This window comes from Ipomoea nil, unplaced genomic scaffold (assembly GCF_001879475.1).
Source record: "Ipomoea nil cultivar Tokyo-kokei standard unplaced genomic scaffold, Asagao_1.1 scaffold0813, whole genome shotgun sequence".
Taxonomy (NCBI): domain Eukaryota; kingdom Viridiplantae; phylum Streptophyta; class Magnoliopsida; order Solanales; family Convolvulaceae; genus Ipomoea; species Ipomoea nil.
In genome coordinates, this window is record NW_017617241.1 from 682682 (window position 1) to 704531 (window position 21850).

The 21850-nt window shown below is 36.4% G+C and overlaps 2 protein-coding genes and 1 pseudogene across 2 annotated transcripts; all 3 read right to left on the bottom strand.

The window, feature by feature from the left end:
• Window positions 1-330: 330 nt before the first annotated feature.
• On the bottom strand, window positions 331-2562 carry LOC109178131 (protochlorophyllide reductase-like). The gene is made up of 4 exons (XM_019327678.1): window positions 2437-2562; window positions 2246-2344; window positions 1590-2118; window positions 331-999 (listed from the first exon to the last, which is right to left on the bottom strand). Exons 1-4 carry the CDS (start codon window positions 2485-2487, stop codon window positions 485-487), a joined length of 1194 nt encoding a protein of 397 aa, XP_019183223.1. The 5' UTR covers window positions 2488-2562; the 3' UTR covers window positions 331-484.
• Window positions 2563-3365: 803 nt separating this feature from the next.
• LOC109178126 (WD repeat-containing protein 44-like) lies at window positions 3366-8636 on the bottom strand. The gene is made up of 8 exons (XM_019327671.1): window positions 7813-8636; window positions 6512-7716; window positions 5422-5512; window positions 5093-5250; window positions 4938-4989; window positions 4728-4810; window positions 4480-4573; window positions 3366-4303 (listed from the first exon to the last, which is right to left on the bottom strand). The coding sequence occupies exons 1-8, from the start codon at window positions 8204-8206 to the stop codon at window positions 3687-3689; spliced, it is 2694 nt and encodes an 897-aa protein (XP_019183216.1). The 5' UTR covers window positions 8207-8636; the 3' UTR covers window positions 3366-3686.
• Window positions 8637-13889: 5253 nt separating this feature from the next.
• On the bottom strand, window positions 13890-18516 carry LOC109178032 (annotated as a pseudogene).
• Window positions 18517-21850: the final 3334 nt, after the last annotated feature.

The following is a 21850-nucleotide window of genomic DNA, read 5'->3' on the forward strand; positions in this document are numbered from 1 at the left end:
TTATTGCAGTCATTTAATTAACCAAGAAAATATATAAATACCCTTTGGATGCATCTTATAAGGGATTCGATCATTATGAGTTCAATTCCAGCAATAAGATATTTATACATTGTTCTTCGAGTTTTCTGTTGAATATACGATCGTGTTGATATGCGAACCGATTATTTATTAGTCATTAAAACTAACATTGATAATATGAGAAACTTGAAGAATAATAAAATTAAATTGGGTTTCACAATCCATTTTAGCTTCTTTTGGAGTTGTATATAATGTCCATTCAAATGAAATTAACAAATTTAAAAATAAAACTAAATATGAATTAATTATTTAAGAAGGAATGACAAGTGATTTTATTGACAAATTCTTGAATTCTACAAGATTTTTTTTGGGGGGTCATTTTCAATTTTACAAGCTAGTGGGCAATGGCATGTTACAATCTCACTCATATGGAAAAAATGGAATGGGGGGAAATGGAATGAGCCGCTTAAGCCAAGCCGACGAGTTTCTCGCTGAGGTCCCACACCTTGCGAGCCTTGTCGGCATCACTGGCTTCTTGAGACAGCTGGTTCTCGAAAGAAGCCGAGTCTTTGTTCCAGCTCCAGTAGACGCCGGACTTGGTCAAGCTGGGGTCGCTGACCACCTGCGCCAGCCGCTTTCCGGCCTCGTCCTCCGACACGAATCCTTTCGTGATGAACCTCTGGAACGGCGGGAAGAGCAGGCGGAACAAGGGGATGTGCTCCCGGAACAGCCCCGTGGTGGCGATGCAGCCCGGGTACAGGGAGGCGAAGGTGATGCCGGTGTCCTCGTGGAAACGCCGGTGGAATTCTTGCATTGTCAGCATGTTGCACACCTTGCTGTCCTTGTACGCCTTCGCGCCGTCGAACGCCCCGCCGTCGATCATGGCCGAGCTGTGGTGCCCGCTCAGTCCTCCGGCTAGACCCCTCATGTCCCCCAGGTGTGCCTTCGGTGGTACATTTCCGGCCAACGTATTTGTATTCCCTGCCATTATATCAATACATCTTTTAACAATTAGCATGATTGAAAAAATAGCTAGCAATTAATCAGCTTAGGAGTCCCGTGTATTTTTTATTTTTTAAAAATTTTTAATTTTAAAATGTGATAATTATAAATTATTTATTAATATTTTAATAATTAATATTAAAATATTAACCTAAAAACATCTGGAATTTGAACAATTTATAATTATTTTGCTAAAAACGATGTCATTTGAAATAACATATTCAAAAAAAGAAGTCAACAATAGCTAATCGAATAACTAGGCAACTTAGGTGCCAGGCGGCCTAGTTGGTGCCTAATCGACACCTAAGAGGCCTACGCGATTATTGCCTAGGCAGCCTAGGAAACACTTAATAAGCCTAGCTGGCCAGCCGCGTAGCCCATCATTAAGCCTAGCCTACCAGTCGCCTAGACCATCTATTATTGTGCTACGCTAGGTTGCCGATCAGCACCTAGTGCCTAGGCGCTGATTAATCGGTGACTAGATGAGATTTTTACAACATTGACCATTAGTATACCAACTTACCAAGTGCTGCTAAAATGATATATAAATTTAAGAGAGTTATGGGTACCTGTGATTGAGCCAACAATGATGAGTCTCTTGGAAGGGTAATCAGATTGTTTCAGATCATCAAGAAGCAATCTTGAAAGCAAAAAGTGGCCAAGATGGTTAGTGCCCACACTCAACTCAAACCCTTCAGCTGTAAAAGTGGGTTCTTTAGCAGTGGGCAAGTAGACAGCGGCATTGCAGACCAGAACATCAAGGGGGCGGCCGGAGCGCCGGAAGTTGTCGACGAATTGCCGGACGCTGTCGAGGGAAGCAAGGTCCAAATGCATTATGGTGAAATCCTCCTTGCGCATGCCCACTGATTTTGCCGCTCTCTCCGCCTTCAAGAAGTCCCGGCAGGCCATAATCACGTGCCATTTTCCGGTCTCCGCCAGCGCTTTCGCCGTCGCCAGCCCTAACCCGGAAGATGCGCCGGTGACCACAACAGTGCCCTTTCTCAGCGTTTTCTTGCCGGAAACTTGGGCTCCGGTGACACCCGGAGTTGCCACCATTGTCTCAGCTTTCACAACCCCATTGGATACCTTTCTTGCCCCCTGCAAAAACCCCACAAATTCTCTCAAGATTGTACCAATAATAATCAATATAATGACAAGGAAAAATTGCCAATTTGCAAATAACTTAGATGATATGATCATACAATTTTCCCTAATGACAATGTACCTTGATTTTAAGAGCAGAGGAGCTGAAATCAGGTTTAGAGTGGTCCAACAGAGAGACTCCAAACAAGCTTGAATCCTTGAGAGTTGCACTGGTTTTCCCCTGCAAGAACACAGTAAAAAACTCAGCTTTCATACTTAATCTATGTACTTACTACACTGTACTAATTTGTCCTACAGAATTGAAACACAGACCTCTTTGGGAATGGACAAAGCAGGGAGAAGGGCAGCAGCCTGGAGGGCCATGGGAGATATGCTATGATATTTTGGTGAGGAAAAATGGAGTCTTGAGTGGTTTCTTGGCCACAAATTGAGAAATAGAGGTATATATACAACACAATGGGGGATGGTGACAGTGGGAGAAGACAAAAGATGGGACTGTGAATTTGGGTATGAAAGTGTGGATAAGATAATTTTTGGTGGAAGGATCTGCCACATCAATTCTAAGCCACCAATCAGGGTACAACCATGGATTTCCTATGATATTTTTGTGCCTTTTTCTTTTTATCTTTGTAGTTGAGTGGGGCCATGTTGGGATATTCTGGCTCGACAACCTAGGCAACCCTCTTCTCATTGGTATGGGCTTCAGCATGGAGAGTCTACTAAAGGATATGGTTTTGCCAGTGGATATTTTACAAGGAGGATAATGTTTCCACCAATGACTAGAGAGTTCTGATTCCCTTGTCTTTGAGAACTACTTTAGTTTGGTTTAGGTTCAATTACACACCTTTACTATGCTACTCAAAATTAGTTGTATGCTTCCCCTTCCCGTGAAAGTGGCCTACAATTTAGGTTGGTTTACCTTTTGTGATCTTTTGCTAGCTAACCGAGAACTGCCATTGACTTTCTCGTTTGAACTAGCCAAGGTTAATTTGCCTGTTAAGATTACAAAGACACTCGACTCTTCAGTTTTCATCCAAAGTACACAAAGTTGATTTGCCGGTTAGGGTCATAAGACACTCGACTCTTCAGTCTTCACTCAAAGTACACATTCGGTAAAAGATACTATGATACCATGAACAATAAAAGATCTCCAGCCTAAGCCACCCTTTTTAACAATATACCACAAAAGGCTCATAGCATTGGGAGGAAACACAACAGAAACTGTGGCCATTCACACCAAATTGTAAAAGAATTTCGTTTAATTCAATAAAATTTCATGAAGCTTCACTCTACAATTGCTGATTACAGAAAAAACCATCGGTTTCTGAACAAGTGTGTACCTTACTTTTACCTCAAATAACAATTTTTCTTCATTTTTTTTCGTTTATATATATATTATATATATATTACTCTTTAGTGCCTAGTCAGGCAGACGTGATATCTAATTCCCAGATCCAACTGGTTCAAGAACAAGAAATAAAAACGACTAATATTACAAATCTCACTGATGATCTGTACAAATGTTGTGTACTTGAATTTGGCTTCTGAACGCTTTTACCCAACTAAATCCGTATTGGCATTCCAAAGTTTTGGAAAGTTCTGATTTCGCCTCGGGTATCAGCAGTTACGATGACCAAGCCCCAGGCGGCAGACTTTGTCTGATAAAGGCCACTGGAGAAGTCAATACTAGCATCCATGCTGGCACGAGGGCTCCGGGTTTTGTTAGTTGATGAAAGGAGTTTTTCCTCAGGCCATGCTGCTGATGATATTCTATCAAAGAAGTAGCTGTTTGTGGCGTCGCATATAATTCCATGTAGTGGACTGTTACTGCAGCCAGAAGCCAATGGTGAGGATTCGTTCCCGTATGCCTCTTCAGCAGGCGAAGGCGGATGATTTGAGGTGGAGACCTCGTCGGTTTGATCAAATGGGCCACTGTGTTCTGGAGAAGAGTTGTCTTGAAATCTCCATGTATCACACATTCCAGGCCAAGGAATGGCCACCGAAACATCTTGACAGTGGAACTGTTCATAACACTGTGTGACAGTAACCCCTTTGCTCCTACTTGGTCGAGAATCACCATCATGTTTCCACACATAAACGTATGAATCTTCACTGGCAGAGACCACATACCTTCCATCAACAGAGAGAGAGGCAGAGTGACTAGTTGAATTGCGAAACCCTGCCATTAGTAGTAGTAACAAAATTATTCATCTTACAAGATAGGATATATTTTGAGTAAATGGCGCTGAGTTTCCAACTTTTGGCCCTAATTTGCATTCAGTCCATGCATTGCCTAAATTGAGCTCTTCGTCACCACTATATAACACAAAAATTCAATATATCAGTTTAATGTACCTTTGAACTTGTGAACCAGATCAACACCTTCAATAACCCGAATTCGAGAATCTGTAGATGTTACAAGCACTTCTGATGTACTTCCAGGGACAAACTGTTTGCCAAGAAGTATGGTTTTGTAAGAAAACATTCCAACCAAGTCAAAAAGGAAACAGCATTTGAGGGAAGAAAGATGAACACATATTAGACTACTCAAAAGCACACAGAAGTATAAAACCTCACACTGTAGCACTCAATGAAACTATTACCTCAAAACCTGTAATTTTCTTTTGATTAGATTTTTTCTTCTTGTTCTGTAGATTAATTTGTCCTTTTTGCTGCAATTTATTCTCTGAAAAATGCAAAATGACCAAACAAAAGCATATATCAACAAGGGTGATATTTAATATACCCAATTGAGGGGAAGTGGAAGAGGAGAGTGAAATGGCACACAAGTTCAAAGGAAAATTAACTGGTACCTGATATGTTGTACAAGAGGCAACTCCCGTTATATGAACCAACTAGTGCACCCTTCATAAAACAAAAAACACTTTAAAGCAAAAGAATACATAACTATGTCTTCTATTTCAGATTTGCAGTTAAGTGAGTAGCTCTATGATAATAGGCACCTCACCTGACCATCTGGTGTGTAGCATGCTGCAGTAACCATATCATGCAGATCATTCCAATCAACAACTTGCCTCTCAGGAATGCTCCATATACGAACCTTAGCATCCAGAGAACCACTGATGAAGTATCTATCATCAACAGGGTTAAACTGGATGCAAGTTACTGTGTCAAGGCATATCCTCAAATCAGTCAATTGATTACCAATTAGATTGTTGTATGGAAAAAAAAAAAAAAAAAAAAAGGGTGCATTTTGATTTATCAACCTCCAGAGCCCACCCCAAAGAAAGAAAGCAAGATATATAGAACATTAGAACTTCATGTTCATGCACTTACCAAACTCACTGTGTGAGAAGACCTTTAAACAATATTTGCTAGATAAATCCCAGAGTCGTACTGTTTTATCCATTGAAGACGAGAGCAAGCGCTGCAAAAGAAGCAAGGATTTTAAAAACACCAATGAATGTGTCACGAAAATACTGAAGATGAAAGGATATATCCTGGAAATCCCAAAAAGGAATAAATGTTAATCTGTTCAAAATGTGAATTCAACTTCTATGTGAATGAATTTCCTATTTGTTCCTCGACCAGTATCTAGAAAATCGAAAACATATATGTGTACAATACCAAAAATATTTGACAACTAGTCATACACAGTATTCACAATCACTAAAGTAACAGTGCACATATTTGCAATCAAATACTGAATATATGGCATCAGATACATGAAAGGGCAGAAATGTGAAACATAGAAAACAAGGAGAGCAAATGTTCAATGGGGAAAAAAATCAGTCTTATATTCAAAATGGAAAAAGAAAATGTCAGTCTTGACATTAAAAGCTTACACCGCATAGCAATTAGTATAACCAAGACATATTTAAGTCATGAAATAATGCCTCCTCATACCTTCCTATCCAAGACACCACTCACTGAGATGTTTGCACAACAGTTATGTCATGGTGTACTCGTTCCCCATATTGCAGAATTGTGTTAGTTTTAACTTTTAACATCAATGTCAGTCCAAATTGTGCCTCAACGAAAAAAGTGAAAAAATAAAAGCACACAATGATAAAGCAATCTGCAAATTGATGTTATCGTTTTACATCAAGTAGGTCTTACATAGTAGAGTAGTACTTAAATGCGATGACAAATATTACCAATCTACAAGAGAAGAGAAATGAGTTTCCAATAACTGAGCTGAAAGAGATGCCTGATAGGGGATAATATGGGGTTTACATTGGCATTCTTTAGTCAAGAATGATATACCCTAAGGTAAATTTCATGCAACTCTATTGCAGAAGACCCTAAATGGAAGGGAAATAAAAAGAAGAGAAATGCTGGGTGTTGATTCAATAGTCTAGTTGTCACACTGCCAAAGTATAACAGGAAAGTTCAAGGTCAAAACAAAATAAGGATATTAGCCAACCTGAGATTTGGACCAGGAGAGGTCTAGTACAGCTAGTTCATGTCCCTCAAGAGAACAGATGGGTTTCTCTGACAGGGCAAATACAGTCTCTGGCACCAAAACATGGTCGAAGCTCACTGATTTACGGTTTATGGATGATTTTCCACTTCTCTTGTTCTCTGTGTGACCATCCAAACTTGGTGACCCAGAAGTCGGCTCAGAGGACCCATTTGTGAGGACAATCACATTCAAGCTCCCATCATCAGGTTTATCCAGTAGCATGTCATCTTTCCTCTCTAATTCTGTAACCTGCCAGACATGTATGGCACAGTCCTCACCAGCACTAGCAAGATATTTCCCATCCAAACTGAATTTGATAGTCCAAATAGGCCCGCTATGAGCCTGAATTTCCTGGGTTTTGTAGAGTGCTGAAAGTTCTTTACAAGATTTCCCATACTGTCGAACTCGAACTCTCTCCGGACCATGAAAAGATGCATCCTGGCTATCATCTGTTGCAGAGCTTGACCTTCTCCCACCTTTCTCTGACGAAGTATCTCTCTCATCACTACTCCTTCGCTCCTTATAACCAGTCATGGAGTTTGCCACATTCCTAATGCTCTTTAACCAGCCTCCCCTCTTCTTCAATTTAGAGCCACTGCCACTACTATCATTTGCATTCGAATCCAAACCATCCTTATTCCCATCTTCCACATTCTGCCTTCTCATCAGTTCTTGAACAATGGGCGAAGTCCCAACACACATCTCAAATTCTTCCATGGTCAGCTGCCTTCCCGTACCTACTTCCTTAAGCTTGTTCCACATTCCATCCTCCCTCACTTCATTCACCACAAATTCCTTCCCATTATCAAGATCCTTTATTGTACACACAGCATCCTCAACCCTAAGAACCTCCTCCCCCTCCCCATGTCCAAAATTACAGCTCCCATTTTGCGAGGAATTGCTTTTATGCTTACTCGTGGGGGGCTTGTTGGGTGAAAGAGGATTGGTAGGCAATGATATATTGCAGTTCCGCAATTGATCAACGTTACTGTCACTACGGTATTGACTATTATTTACAACTATGCTTCCACCAATATTGACCGATGCCGATGACAAGGGGGCGGAATCAATAGAAAGAAATTCGCTATTTCTATGAACTGATGACGATGAACAAGTGGAATAACGAGAAGAATTACAATCACCGTCCGATTTCGATCGGACAATCCCTGATACACTAGTACATTCATTAGCATTCGCGGAATTATTATTATTGATAGTATCATTATTATTATTATTATTATCAGTATAAGTAAAACCCTCACCGCTGCCATTTGGAGATTTCAACTGATCCGACGACACCGATCTGCCAAAATTCTCCGTTCCGTCGTCGGCAGCGGAGGGCGGTGGACGGTGGCGGAGCAGAGACGGGTCACAGCTGAGGCCCATCTGGCGGAGAAGGCGGAGGCGGCGTTCTTCGACGGAGGAAGGCTGGGAGATCCAGACATCGTATTTGTTAGCAGCGGGGAACCTGGGAACAATAAGCGGGTCGTCATAATTGGGGGAACCGAGGCGGGAATTGGGATCATCCTCCTCCTCGTCGTCGTCGGACGGCAAAGCGGAGGAAGAGCACGAAGTGTTGGCGGAAGAGAGTAGGCGGTCAAGCGAGTCGTGAAAACACTCGTCTTCGTCTTCTTCGTCGGGGCGGGCTCTGCTCATCGTTGTGGTGGTCGTTGTTCTCCCCCGCCGGGCCGAGGCATTTCCATGAAAATGCCCCGCGCAACGCCACCGTCGCCCCGATCCAACCCGGGTCGGATTTCCTTCAGCCCCACCTTCTCTTACACTCTCAGTATATATATATATATATATATATATAATATATATATATAATGAAGAGAGAATGAGTGAAGTCAAGAAGAGCGTACAACAATGTGGGGAAGCGGGAGGATCAGACAATATCGAAGATGGGTTTTAACGTTGGGAACTCAGATCCGATGATGGGCTTAGAGAGAGAAGGGTACAGAGAAGAGCGAAGCCCTATGAGTGAGAACGAAAGAGAGAGAGAGAGACAATAACTGTTTGTGGGGTTTTGGGGGTGAGGGAGAGAGTAGAGGTGGGAGATGCTTTTGTGCGTCCTATGTAGGGGAGATTGGTGGAAGTTCCCATTGGATTTAGATGAATGTGCTTAGGAGTGGAACAATTTTATATTACCAAAATTATTAATTATTAATATCCGGGTGGGTTTTCGATTCTTATCAATACTTTTTTGCTTTACTTAGTAGGACCCTATGCATTGTTAAGATGTGAGATTGAACGGCCAAGATCTGATGGCTGGGTGGTGCAATTGTGCAATCGGTGCAATTGTGCAATTGTGCAGTGATGTCAAAATCATTATAAACCACAAGATTGAGCAAGTGCACAGTGATATACAGGTTCCCATGTTAACATATGTTCTCATTTGAACCTAATTCTTACTTAGTATACACTTTCGACTAGCAACTGCAAATTTTTATAGTCACTATATTAATATCCATTAACTAATCCTTTCTTTTTAAGAACATAGCACCACTGGTTGACAATGGAACACAATAGTTAGATCGGTGCTCGGAATCGGCATCCGGCCTTGAGATGTGACCAATCAGTCGTAGTGGTGGAAGAAGGAATTATATGACAATTGCAAGACTATGGCAAGTCAACCTATACAAACTATTTTCCTAAATATCATTTTATTTCCCAAATCACATCCATGACCTAAATATATTTATATTTCCTAAATTCCTCTATATTCCATAAAATATTCCACTATACCATAAATACCCGATTATCATAAATATTACCATATGTATTATATTTATTCTACTATAAAAGACCATAATAATCATATAATACAAGAAAGGGGAGCTCAATTAATTTTATAGTTATTTGGATACCAAATATAATATAATATAACAACACACAACATCATCAACAACAACAACAACAACAACAACAATAATAATAATAATAATAATAATAATAGTCCTTTCAAAAAAAAAATAATAATAATAATAGTCAAAATTTCCAAAACAAGCATATGTAGATTATGGAAAATATAGAGGTTACCTATATTTTCTTTTGGGACAGAGTGACTAATCTTCTCGCTGAATTGTAAGTACATTTTTTGAGTAGGATCGAATTCTTGATCTTTAATTAAAGATGAATGAGATCCTTCCACCCAACCACACTCCCAAATTATATGTGGATTATTATTTTCTTAAAAAGTCAAATTGTACCATGTCAAAACTATGTATGTTTAGTTATATACCGCTAACCTGTTCTATTTGTTTATATATATATATATATATATATATATATATATATATATACTATGTGCATTTTTTTTTACATTTTTTATTTAATATTAACAGTAATTTGAAAAATAATTTCGTAAAATTACATTTTTAAGTTTTTAAAATGTTTAAAACTATTTATTTCTAAAGTTACTCCATATTATTTATGTCAATCAATAGTGATAATTATTATTAATTGATAGAATATATGGCACAACGTTAACTCATTTAGGCTCAATCCATACCTAAATCTGAGCAACGCTCAAAAGTGTAGTACCAACTAATACATAAATGAAATTGTGGTTGATAATTATATCAACCAAAGCAATAATCAAAGTAAGAGACACAATTGTTTCTTGCTCTCTAAAAATAGATCGAATTGTGAGCCTTAGATCAAAGTTCAGTCACTACAGTTAACTTGTCATTCTATTTCTTTTTCTTTTTCCCCGAAAGCAAAGCATTAATTCATAAAATCATAAGTATTAACTCTATTTGCCTGCATGGGTAGCTCAACTGGTCATAGAGGTGAAACTTTGGAATAATGAACAGGGATCGAGTCTCACCAGCTGCAGTGTGGAGTGAGGGGGGCTTCTTGTGTGCAGTGAGCACCGGTCTAGCCTCTATGGTTCATGTTCAGTTGAGCCTTTTGGAATAATAAGTATTAACTCTATTTACATTAGCAATATTTTTTTGTGACACTAATTCTAGGTTACCTCTCTAATACATGCATTGGGTTGACTAAACCCGTCAATTTAGTGTGTAGTGTAATAGAGATCAAAAGTACATTTTATCCTACGGAGTATTATTCAAAAACATATCAAACTCAAGTATTAGAGGATACAAATATTTTGATGGTCCATATATATCCTGTAAGAGCATGTGAGTGAGCATAGAAGATCTTGGGATATTTGTAGGTTATTTAGTGATTCAACTAAGAGAATCTTTGGATAATTCTAATGTTTGATAATTGAGTGGCTAGCAGTCTAGCGCACACCCAAAAAAATAATAATAATAAATAAATAAATAAAAATTGCAATATATGATAAGTCAAGTTTAATGGGAGATATCACTATTGAAACACTACACAAATTTAGTATGTGATGGATGGCATACTACAATCGTTATGCTGTGAAACCGTGTATACCTTGTAAGGTGGACACGGTTCTATACTCATAATACTTAACTATATGTTCATAATTATAAAATTATATATTCATAATTTGTGAATTCTATATTCATAATCATTGAATTATATATTCACAATTACAGAACTCTATGTTCATAATTACTGTATTATATGTTCATAATCTTAAAGCTATATATTCATAATTTTTGAAGTTCATATTAACAATTATTGAATCTCTATATTCATAATTATAGAACTACATGCTCATAATTATGTTCACAACGATATATTCATAATTATATAACTATATGTTCATAATTTTTGAACTTATATATTTGTAGTTATGAACAGTTTTGGAACCGTGTCCACCTTGCAAGGTGGACACAGTTCCACAGTATAATTGGCAAATTATTGTATGGACCATGGTCCACACAATGTTACGTGGACCATAACAAAAAATACATTTTTAATATACTAAATGTACATTATTTTTATACTGAATGTACATTATAAAAATAATGTACACTCAGAACAAAAATAATGTATATCCCCTGGATATAATGTACATTATTTTTGTACTGAATATACATTATTTTTGTACTAAATGTACATTATTTTACAGTAAACAAAATATGGTCCACACAACTTGTGTGGACCATGGTCCACACAATAATAATTGGTATAATTTGTCGATATACTAGGTTTGGGCCACATGGATCGGCCAAAAGAAAATTGTATCAAGGAAGTTCAATAAGGATATTTAGTACGTAGTAACTTGGGTTTACCATAATAAGCCCTAATCCTTGTTACATTATAGATACTAAGACAAATCCTCAGAAGTTCTCGTTGCAATTGAAAGCAAAAATTTACCACTCAGACTCCACCCGTAGAGTCACTGCATAGGTAAATCGCGAGTCACATATTAGTCCACGGTTAATGGATTCAGTTTGAACCTTTTTATATATATGTTTTAAGTGATATTCGAATTCACACACTGTCACCTCGACCTTTTAAGTCGGACAATGAACCAAATACACAAAGCCCCGGGTCTCGAGACATGATTATTTACTCTATAGATCAGTGGTATAACTGCTAAAATCTCAATTACTCCGTATGATCCAAAAGACACCCTAAACTTTTGACATAAATAAACAATGAAGAAGTCAAAGGTGGAAAAGGTCAATCGAAGTTGACGTGGAAAGTAAAGAAGTCACTTTGTTGACTTTGCCACAATAACAAAAACAAAGTACGGCTTGAACGGTGCCTGTGATGTTGGAAGTCATGTCACCCAACTGGTAAAAATACAAACCCGCCGCTCCATATATAACTCACAATACAATACCCATAAAATAACATTTGTTTTTCTTTATAATAATAATTTTCATAAGATTAAAAAACAAATGTCAAATTAATCATTAAATTATAAATACAAAAATGTAATTGGGTCAATTAAACAAATTCCAACTAACATTTTAAACAAATTAAATTTGTTTAATTGAATCAAAATTAACTTATGCTATAACTTAGTCACTAATTATAAAAATAATCTTTTAAATATTAACAGTTAAAAAAAAAATTCCCAACCTGCCCCTTTCATCTCCGACACAGAGAATAAGTGGAGGGCCCGAAAGTGAAAATTTTATTTAAAGTGGACAGAATTTTTGTGCACACTGACATTTGACATTATCTGCTAAGTCATTGAATTACCGTGATTTATTTTATCTCAAATGCTCTACCGGTCAGAATGTGGGGAGGGGGGAGTTTGGAGTTGGGGATTCAACCTTTTGGGAGAAGATAATAAGTAGAGGTGGTCAAGGGGTTTATATGTTTATTTTTTAATATAAAAATTTGATAAAATAAAAATTATTATTTTTTTCCTTTCAAAAAAAAATAATTTTTTTTAAAGGTTAACCACCATTTTCAGGAGTAGCTTTTGATCAAATTATACGATTTTTTTTGGCTTGTTTAGGGGTTTTAATGTTTTATTTTTTATTGAATGTCTTAGTTGTATTTTCATGTGTAATTTAGTGGTTAATTTGACATATATTCCTAAAATACAATTAATTATTATTTTATTTAAAATGTATTTAATTAAAATTGTGTTAGGGTGTATATGTATTAGATTTATGATAATTGTTAAGTTGTATTATGTCCTCTTAATTGTCTTTGACGATAATTAATTAGCTGTCCATTATTGATAATTATACACTAAGACAAGACTTCCCCCAAGTTGAGAGTTGGATGCCATATTAATTTGGAAATTAAGAGATAATTATATGATAAAAAATCATATATAATCAACACCTTACCTACTCTTTGGACTAATATAGAATTGATATATTCATAATAATTTAATGCGAAAAGATGTTGATTTCTTACACCCCCCCCCCCTCTTTAACCACATAATAAGTCAGGAATAGATTGGAAATTTAGAGGCTCATTAAGAAGTTGGCGAGTCGACTGTCAATAATAATAATATAGACAAATCCGACCTACTTCAATAGTACCATTCTGATTTTTCTTTAACTATTTATAATACATTTACTAAATACTAATTATAAACCGTTTACTTGTATATTTCTCCAACTTCAAAAATGAAAAGTTAAAAAGTTGATGTAAAACATGAGTTTCTATTTTTGATAACATCTAAAAGTAACAAGTTCTTTATATTTTTAGTGGATGTTTAAAAGGTACAACTCCTTATAAAATGAAAAATATTTCATTTTTTGTACAACTTCATTCTATTTTTTAGTGGATGTTTAAAAGGTACAACTCCTTATGTTTCATTCTATGTAGATGTATATGTATGTCACACACAAACATCAGCAGATTATATATGTACATATTACTCTTGTAAAAATGATTTATACTATGTATATGTATGTCATACACAAACATCAGCAGATCATATATGTACATATTACACTTGTAAAAATGATTTATACTATATGTATTCAGCAGATCAGCCTGGAGGGAGGCGAGAATCTGAAGGGCGCAAGCTGGTTCTTGGAATCCCAATCTTGCAATTGTTGACCCTTGATGCAAAGCGGAGTGAAAACAGTGATTCACCCACCGAAGCAGGGTCTGGTGAAACATTCACGAACATCAATGTCTTTGAGTCGCCACCCAGGCATGGCTGATGAACAAACAGCAGAGTTTGATCAGTATATACTTGCTCAGGAATGAATGTAACAAAGGCTAACCAAACATTGGTAGGGTAGGATACAAATGTTTACCTGGAGAAGATGTGTGAGCTTTGAGTTCCTGAATGGAACATGCTCATCTTTATTTGCCAATGCACAGATAACGTCACCCAGAGATGATAAACTTTTATTGATAGCCTGAAAAACAGATTATTTAGATGAGAAGCTATTTCCAAAAGGTCAATACACCTTTGTTGTTTGTACCTGAGTTTCTGTCAATCGGTCTCCAGTAGCCCCACTTCTAGATAAGCGTCCACTGCCCGCAAGGTCAATTAGGTTCAGCACACCTTCTACTTGTTGATCCGTGCTCTGCAACAACAGGTTACAATAAGATCACCAAAAGGAATAAATTGGCACGGTGTTTAGCTAGCTATATACCAAATCAACTTCTTACCTCATTAACACCAGATATTCTGAGTGTGAACACAAAATGGCTTCTTGAAGACTGCTCATTCATCCCAGTCCTCCCAGTGGACCTAGAAGTTTGAAACCCAAAAACAAACAGGTAACTTAAAGTATTAACATCTGTACAACAGAGCTAAACAAACAGCATATACCTGCTTTGTGCTGCTCGTTCTAAAAGGTATGAAACTTCTGAGGTGCTATGCACATAAAAAACTGTTAAGTCAGAAACATAGGTGTTTCCATTTCCATCATGTGTTATACCATATTGTTGCTTTCCTCTTCTGGAGGCATCAAAACCTGATCGATTTGGAGACAGAAGGTCTCGAATTGTTTCATTATATATTTCAAGCATTGATACCTAAACACAGACAGACAAGAACGATATAATCAACACTAAAGAAACATATTAGTTAACAGAACACAAAGCATTTCCTCACTGCCCCAACCTCCATGTCGTATCTCCATCCTAGTGCGTGATTATTTTGCCTTGTTTGGAATACTTGCTCCAATGTACGTGGGATTATCCCTTGCTGATCGGCCCCTGGATTGCCCATCATGGTATAAGTCTTACCAGAACCTGTCTGCCCATATGCAAATATACAGACCTGAAAAAAACAGAATACACCACCATTTTTAGCACCCAAATATTGCTCATACTTCCATGGAACACTGTAACAACATATCATTGTTATAATGTGAACAAAACTACATGCTATTTTATTACCAAAAAACAAATTATGCAGTATTCCAACAACCAAAAGAACATTATTATATAGTAGTTTTAATACAAGACAAAGAACCAATCACCCAACAATCATAAGGAGACATGGCTATGCAGTCATACTTTGGGACACTGCATGTATACAATGGACAATTCATATTCAACTGCAGAAGAAAAATCTATTGAAGAAATACATAGACTCAAGTTCTCTTTCAGTAAGTTTAGACATGACTTCAACAAAGTACTCAATAAGGACATAGACATGATTTGCAGTTCATAGCATTTAAGAAGATCAAAGTAAGTGCTGAGGGGAAAATATCACCTTGTAACCATCAAGAGCACTCTGGACAAATTGTGATATTTCATCAAAAACATACTTTTGTGAGGCCTCAGGGACGAACACTTTGTCGAAGGTGAAAAGGTGTTTTTGCCCTTATACAGAAAGAAAGAAAAACAAAAGGGGGAGAGAGTTAAAAAGGAGATTAGAAGTACATAATATTATTTTCAAATTCATTTGAATTAACTACCAACCATTATGCGACAACTCAATGCCCCGTCCAAGTGTTTCCAATGATGTTGGAAAAGATACAACCTTTTCTGCAGTAATGGCATCATCAGATAACGCAGGGCGCACTCTGCAGACCACTCTAATGTTGCCTTTTAGTTCCTGCATAACCCCATTCATTAATGAAAATTGATAATCCATAATCCATAACTGAAACGAAAAGTTCACTGCACTTTAATCCAAGAATATTACCATAATTGTATTGTGCAATTTTTTACGGAGTTTTTCACCCTCAGCAATTGTTGCTTCCGCCTCTGAAAGTCGCTGAATTAACTCGTTGATAAGTTGCTTTTGTCCTTCATATTCTTTGAGTTTTATTACTTCATCGGTTAAAATCTGGACTTTTGCTAGCTGACAGTCCCGGTCATTCGTCATGACACGCAGTTCACGCCGCAGACGTTTCTTGGTAAAATGTTCCTCTTCCTGAACAGACTCAGCAGTCTAAAATAACAGTAAAGGTACCCCATTAATGGAAAAACCAATTCCCTCCTTATATCATTCCCATTCCACCATACTACCAAGACAAAAGGATACGAAAATTTTATTTCCACTGCGCAGCTTCATTCCTCCTCTCAAACGGAGCATCAGAAGGAGACTGGATTCCTTCTGGATATTGTAATCAGCAAGGGTACAGCCGTCCTTGAGCTGTTTTCCGGCGAAGATCAGCCTCTGCTGGTCCCGGGGGATTCCTTCCTTGTCCTGAATCTTAGCCTTGACATTATCAATGGTGTCGGAGCTCTCGACCTCAAGAGTGATCGTCTTCCCCGTCAGAGTCTTCACGAAGATCTGCAATGCCTGATCATGAATTAAGCAATTTATTTACAACGTATTATTAACACTCCAATAACATTCATCTGAAATGCCTAAGTTTGCTAAGGAAACAGTTTCAGGATATGCATTACCGATTTTTCAGATTCCTCCTTCTTCAAATTGTCCTGTATCAGCAATATTTTTCCTCAACTCCATAATGATTGCATTCAATTCTTCTTCCTTTGATTTCATTAGCATATCTAAGTGGAGCCCAAAACCAAAAGTACAATGAGTGAGCATATCCATTGATCTCCTCAGAACTAATTTAAATAATAGCAGTAAAGTCATACCCATCTCGCTGCACCTCTTCTCTGCTGATTCTAGCAAGCTTTTGAGTGACTCCTGTTCAGAAATATAGTTTCCCTCAAGCTGTTGGAACCACCTAATGCACTGCTTAAGCCTTCCAATATATTCCGACATTTGATCACATTTTTCCTAAAAATAATGAAGGAACTCATCATAACAGGCCTCTTTAACATCCAATATATACTAATCAAATATGCAAAATATAGCATTATACTAGAAAAATATCTAGACCAGCTACCTTCATATTATACTTGTTCTTAGTGTTCAGCTTCTCAACTAGCAATGCTTCAACATCTTCCTTGTTAAACTCAATAACTCCACAATCTGAGCCAGCACTACTTGGTGGTCCACTGGTTGGAGGCCCATTTACCACAGCAAACGCCTGTCTACCAGGTCTAACTCCAGACGGCATCTTTGGATTCCCAATCTTTCTTTTCTTATCTACTGACACCTCATCCACTGTGAACTTCCCCTGCGAACACCAAATAAATTTTAGTATCCTAAAAGTTCGAAATTTCACCAAAATGTCGCAAGGCTACTACTCTATTAACAAAAAGTAATGAAATAGAGCCCTGAAGAATTTAAAGACTCTAACCTAAATATTCAAATTGTCAACAGACAACAGAACCAATTTTAAAAAAAACCCCATTTAGACGCTGAAAAGCATTAACCCCGTGAAAGCCCATTCTGGTTAGAAATCAAACGCTTGTTCTACTAATGGGAGACTGGGATGAAGAAAATCACTAAATTTTGTATTCAAAATTTCATCACACAACAGAACAATTTTAATAAAAAAAAACCCATTTCGACGATGGAAATAATTAACCCCGTGAAAGCCCATTCTGGTCAGAAATCAAACGTTTGTTCTTCTACTAATGGGAGACCGAGATGAAGAAAACCACTAAATTTTGTTTCTTTTTTGATAGATTGAGAAAAAGAAAGAGAGAGTGCGGAGGTCTTACGTTTGATGGACTCGAAGGAGTTGGAGCTACAGGAGGCTTATTCTGGCTCTTGGGAGCCATTTGAAAGTGAGCGCAATTATGGAAGGAGATGTAGAGAGAGAAACAGCACAAAACGGACAGAGAAGATGTAAAATCAAGGGGAAATGAATTCCGGAAGCTTTTAGGGTGGGGTCTAGGGTTTGGATTGAAATTTAAGTTTCCAGATATTATCGCAGCCGTTGCTTTGAATTGCAGTAAACTGGATGATCTCTCTCTCACTATCAGACAGTGATTTTCAATTCTTTAACCCTAAAAAAGAAATTAAAATGGCTGAAAACGATTCTCTCTCTCTCAATCTCTTTGTCTATATGACTATAAGCCTAAGTTTGCTAAGGAAACAGTTTCAGGATATGCATTACCGATTTTTCAGATTCCTCCTTCAAATTGTCCAGTAACACAGCAATATATTTCCTCAACTCCATAACGATTGCATTTTTTGATTTCATTAGCATACCTAAGAGGAGCCCAAAACCAAAAATACAATGAGTGAGCATATCCATTGATCTCCTCAGAACTAATTTAAATAATAGCAGTAGAGTCATACCCATCTCGTTGCACTTCTTCTCTGCTGATTCTAGCAAGCTTTTGAGTGATTCCTATTCAGAAACATAGTTTCCCTCAAGCTGTTGAAACCACCTAATGTGCACTGCTTAAGCCTTCTAATATATTCCAACATCTGATCACAGTTTTCCTAAAAATAATGAAGAAACTCAGCATAACAGACCTCTTTAACATCCAATATATACTAATCAAATATGCAAAGTATAGCATTATATATATACTAATCAAATATGCAAAATATAGCATTATACTAGAAAAATATCTAGACCAGCTACCTTCATAAAAAATCATGAGAATATAGTATAGAGGACCAGATATAATATCAATACATAGTTATACATGCTGTACCAAGCCTAGATAAATAGATTTACAATCTATCTACAACAAAAGCACATGTATCATTTAGAAAGAAATAGTGGCATCAATGGGGCAGTAGGAAATTTTCATGGTTGTAATATTCCTAGCAGAGATATCACAAGTAACTTAATCTACTTTAAAAACGAAAATTGCACTATGAACTGCTGAATAAACTATTCACTGCAAAAGCAGAGGTGCAGAGAAACAAACATGGTTAACTCAAACCCCTAAGTGAATCAGAAGTTATCTCACTGACATGTTGATCTCAGAATATTATAGCAGGTTGTTCAGATGGATTTCCAAAAAATCTAACGCTATTCAGAATGGACTCCCCATCCTCCCATCAATTTCAGCTTTTTACTGGAAAACAGCCATGGATTTACTTCTTCCTCACAGGTTTCATCATATAACAGGAAGAAGATCACAGTTTCAGGATATGCATTACCGATTTTTCAGATTCCTCCTTCAAATTGTCCTGTAACACAGCAATATTTTCCCTCAACTCCATAATTGTCCTGTCCACATATATAAAATATTTCTTTGGAAGCATAAGATAGTGAAATGAATAAAAGAGAAGATGCTCTAACCCTAGAAGATGCAAGCTGTTCAATGTGCAATTTCACCACACAACAGAACAATTTTAATACAGAAAACACATTTCGACGATGGAGAAACCAATTTTAACCCCGTGAAAGCCCATTCTGATCAGAAACCAAACGCTTGTTCTTCTACTAATGGGAGACGGAGACGAAGAAAACCACTAAATTTTGTTTGTTTTTTGATAGATAGAGAAAAAAAGAAAGAGAGAGTGCGGAGGTCTTACGTTGGATGGACTCGAAGGAGTTGGAGCTACACTCTTGGGAGCCAGTTGGAAGTGAGCGCAATTATGGAAGGAGATGTAGAGAGAGAAACAGCACAAAACGGACAGAGAATATGTAAATCACAACACGTGTGGAGATGTTATTTGACCATTTTATTGACTTTCTCTTCTTTTTTTCCCCCTTTAATTTGGTCTTCTATTTGAATTGATTACAAAATACACTCCATATGGCACCAAAGGGTTCAATTACAAGGTCAAATTATTACAAAATGGAACAAGGTTCAAATTAGCCACTTAACGTAACATAAAAATGCAATAAGGCCATTGGTCGAAAAAAAAGTACAATTAGGTCACTGAACACTCCAAATGTATGCAATTTTACATAATAGCAGGTTACCTGCTTACGTGGCAGCTGAGTTGGTATTTTTAAATAATTTTTAATAACTTTTAATAATAAATTTTTTAAAAAATTAATTTTTTAAAAAGTTTTTGTAGTAAATTTTTTAATTTTTTTGTAGTAAATATTTAATTTTTTTTAAAATTTTTAGTAAAATTTTTATTTTAAAAAAAAATTATTACAAATTATTAAAATGATTAAAAATGCCAACTCAGCTGCCACGTAAGCAGGTAACCTGATAAAATTGATGATAACCTGCTATTCGGTGAAATTGCATACATTTGGAGTGCTCAGTGGCCTAATTGTACTTTTTAGAGTGTTTAGTGGCCTAATTGCACTTTTTTTTCGTTCAGTGGCCTAATTGCATTTTCAGGTTACATTCAGTGGTCAATTTGAACCTTATTCCTTACAAAATTAATATATTATGAGTAATACTGTTATAAAGAATAAATTTTGTTTGAAACAGCATCTCTTAATATAAAATTTAAAGTATCGATTATTATGTTACACAAATTTAGTATGGGATGGATGATCTACTAGGTCTGAGTCACGTGGATCGACTCGAAAAAATAATTGGATTAAAAAAAAAAATCCTCAATAAGGATATATAGTACAGATAAATTTAAGAGTTTAATAAGGCAATTTATTATGCCTACCTTGCAAGATGGATACATTAAATAGGAACAACTTAAAAGAGGTAAATCGTGAGTTATATAATTAGTCAACCGCTCAATGGATCAATCATTATTGCGTGAACCACGATAAAAAAAATACATAAATTACATAATTCTAACTCATAAAGTACATTATTAGCTTACCCAATAAATTTAATTCTACACATAAAGTACATTATTGTGAGATTCGAACCCACACATTGCCACATCCCATCATAACCCTTAAATCAGATGATAAACTAATTACTCTAAATCCCGAGGCTCGATATTATTTATTCTATAGATGAGTGTTATAAGTGCTCAAATCTCAATTACTCCTCATGATTCAAAAGACGGCAAATTATGTTGTGCAACCGTGTGCATCATACATGGTGCACAGTTGCACACTATTCCATGTTCATAATTACTAAACTATATATTCGTAATTATAAATCTATATATTCATAATATTTGAACTTCATATTCATAATTATTGAATTATATATTCACAATTACAGGACTCTATGTTCATAATTTTCGATGTTCATATTCCCAATTGTCGAACTCTGTATTCACAAATCACAGAGCTATATGTTCATAATTTGATAACTATACAGTTTAGGAATTATGAATCTGTAGTATATAAATTATGAATCTACAGTACAGATATTATGAATCTGTAGTATAGAAATTATGAATCTATTATATTTAAATTATGAATCTACAGTTTAAAAATTATGAATCTACTATATTTAAATTATGAATTTATAGTATAGATTTTTATGAATCTACAGTGTAAAAATTACGAATCTAAATTCGAACCGTACACTCAGTTGCAAAGCATAATGACTCCCAAAAGACACCCTAAATTTTTGACATATATAAATGAATAAAAAAATATAAACAATGGAGAAGTCAAAGGTGGAACAGGTCAATCGAAGTTGACTTGGAAAGTAAAGAAGTCACTTTGTTGACTTTGCCACAATAACAAAGGATATTGCTATTTGCACCACCTTTTAACTAAAAAGTGAGTATAAAGTATTTTAAAATGATAAAAGGTGAAATTTTTTTTAATAATTAATAGGTGGTGTAAATAATCAAATGGGGAT

Bases quoted from the DNA above. Each gene is read 5' to 3' on its own strand.
- LOC109178126 (XM_019327671.1), bottom strand. From the start codon at position 8,206: ATGAGCAGAGCCCGCCCCGACGAAGAAGACGAAGACGAGTGTTTTCAC. The intron at 4,574-4,727 runs GTAATAGTTTCA...CTTGGCAAACAG, and splicing joins AGAAAATTACAGGTTTTGAG to TTTGTCCCTGGAAGTACATC. The intron at 4,304-4,479 runs GTACATTAAACT...TACTAATGGCAG, and splicing joins TCTGGTTCACAAGTTCAAAG to GGTTTCGCAATTCAACTAGT.
- LOC109178131 (XM_019327678.1), bottom strand. From the start codon at position 2,487: ATGGCCCTCCAGGCTGCTGCCCTTCTCCCTGCTTTGTCCATTCCCAAA. The intron at 2,345-2,436 runs GTCTGTGTTTCA...GTGTTCTTGCAG, and splicing joins CTTTGTCCATTCCCAAAGAG to GGGAAAACCAGTGCAACTCT. The intron at 1,000-1,589 runs GTACCCATAACT...ATATAATGGCAG, and splicing joins CATTGTTGGCTCAATCACAG to GGAATACAAATACGTTGGCC.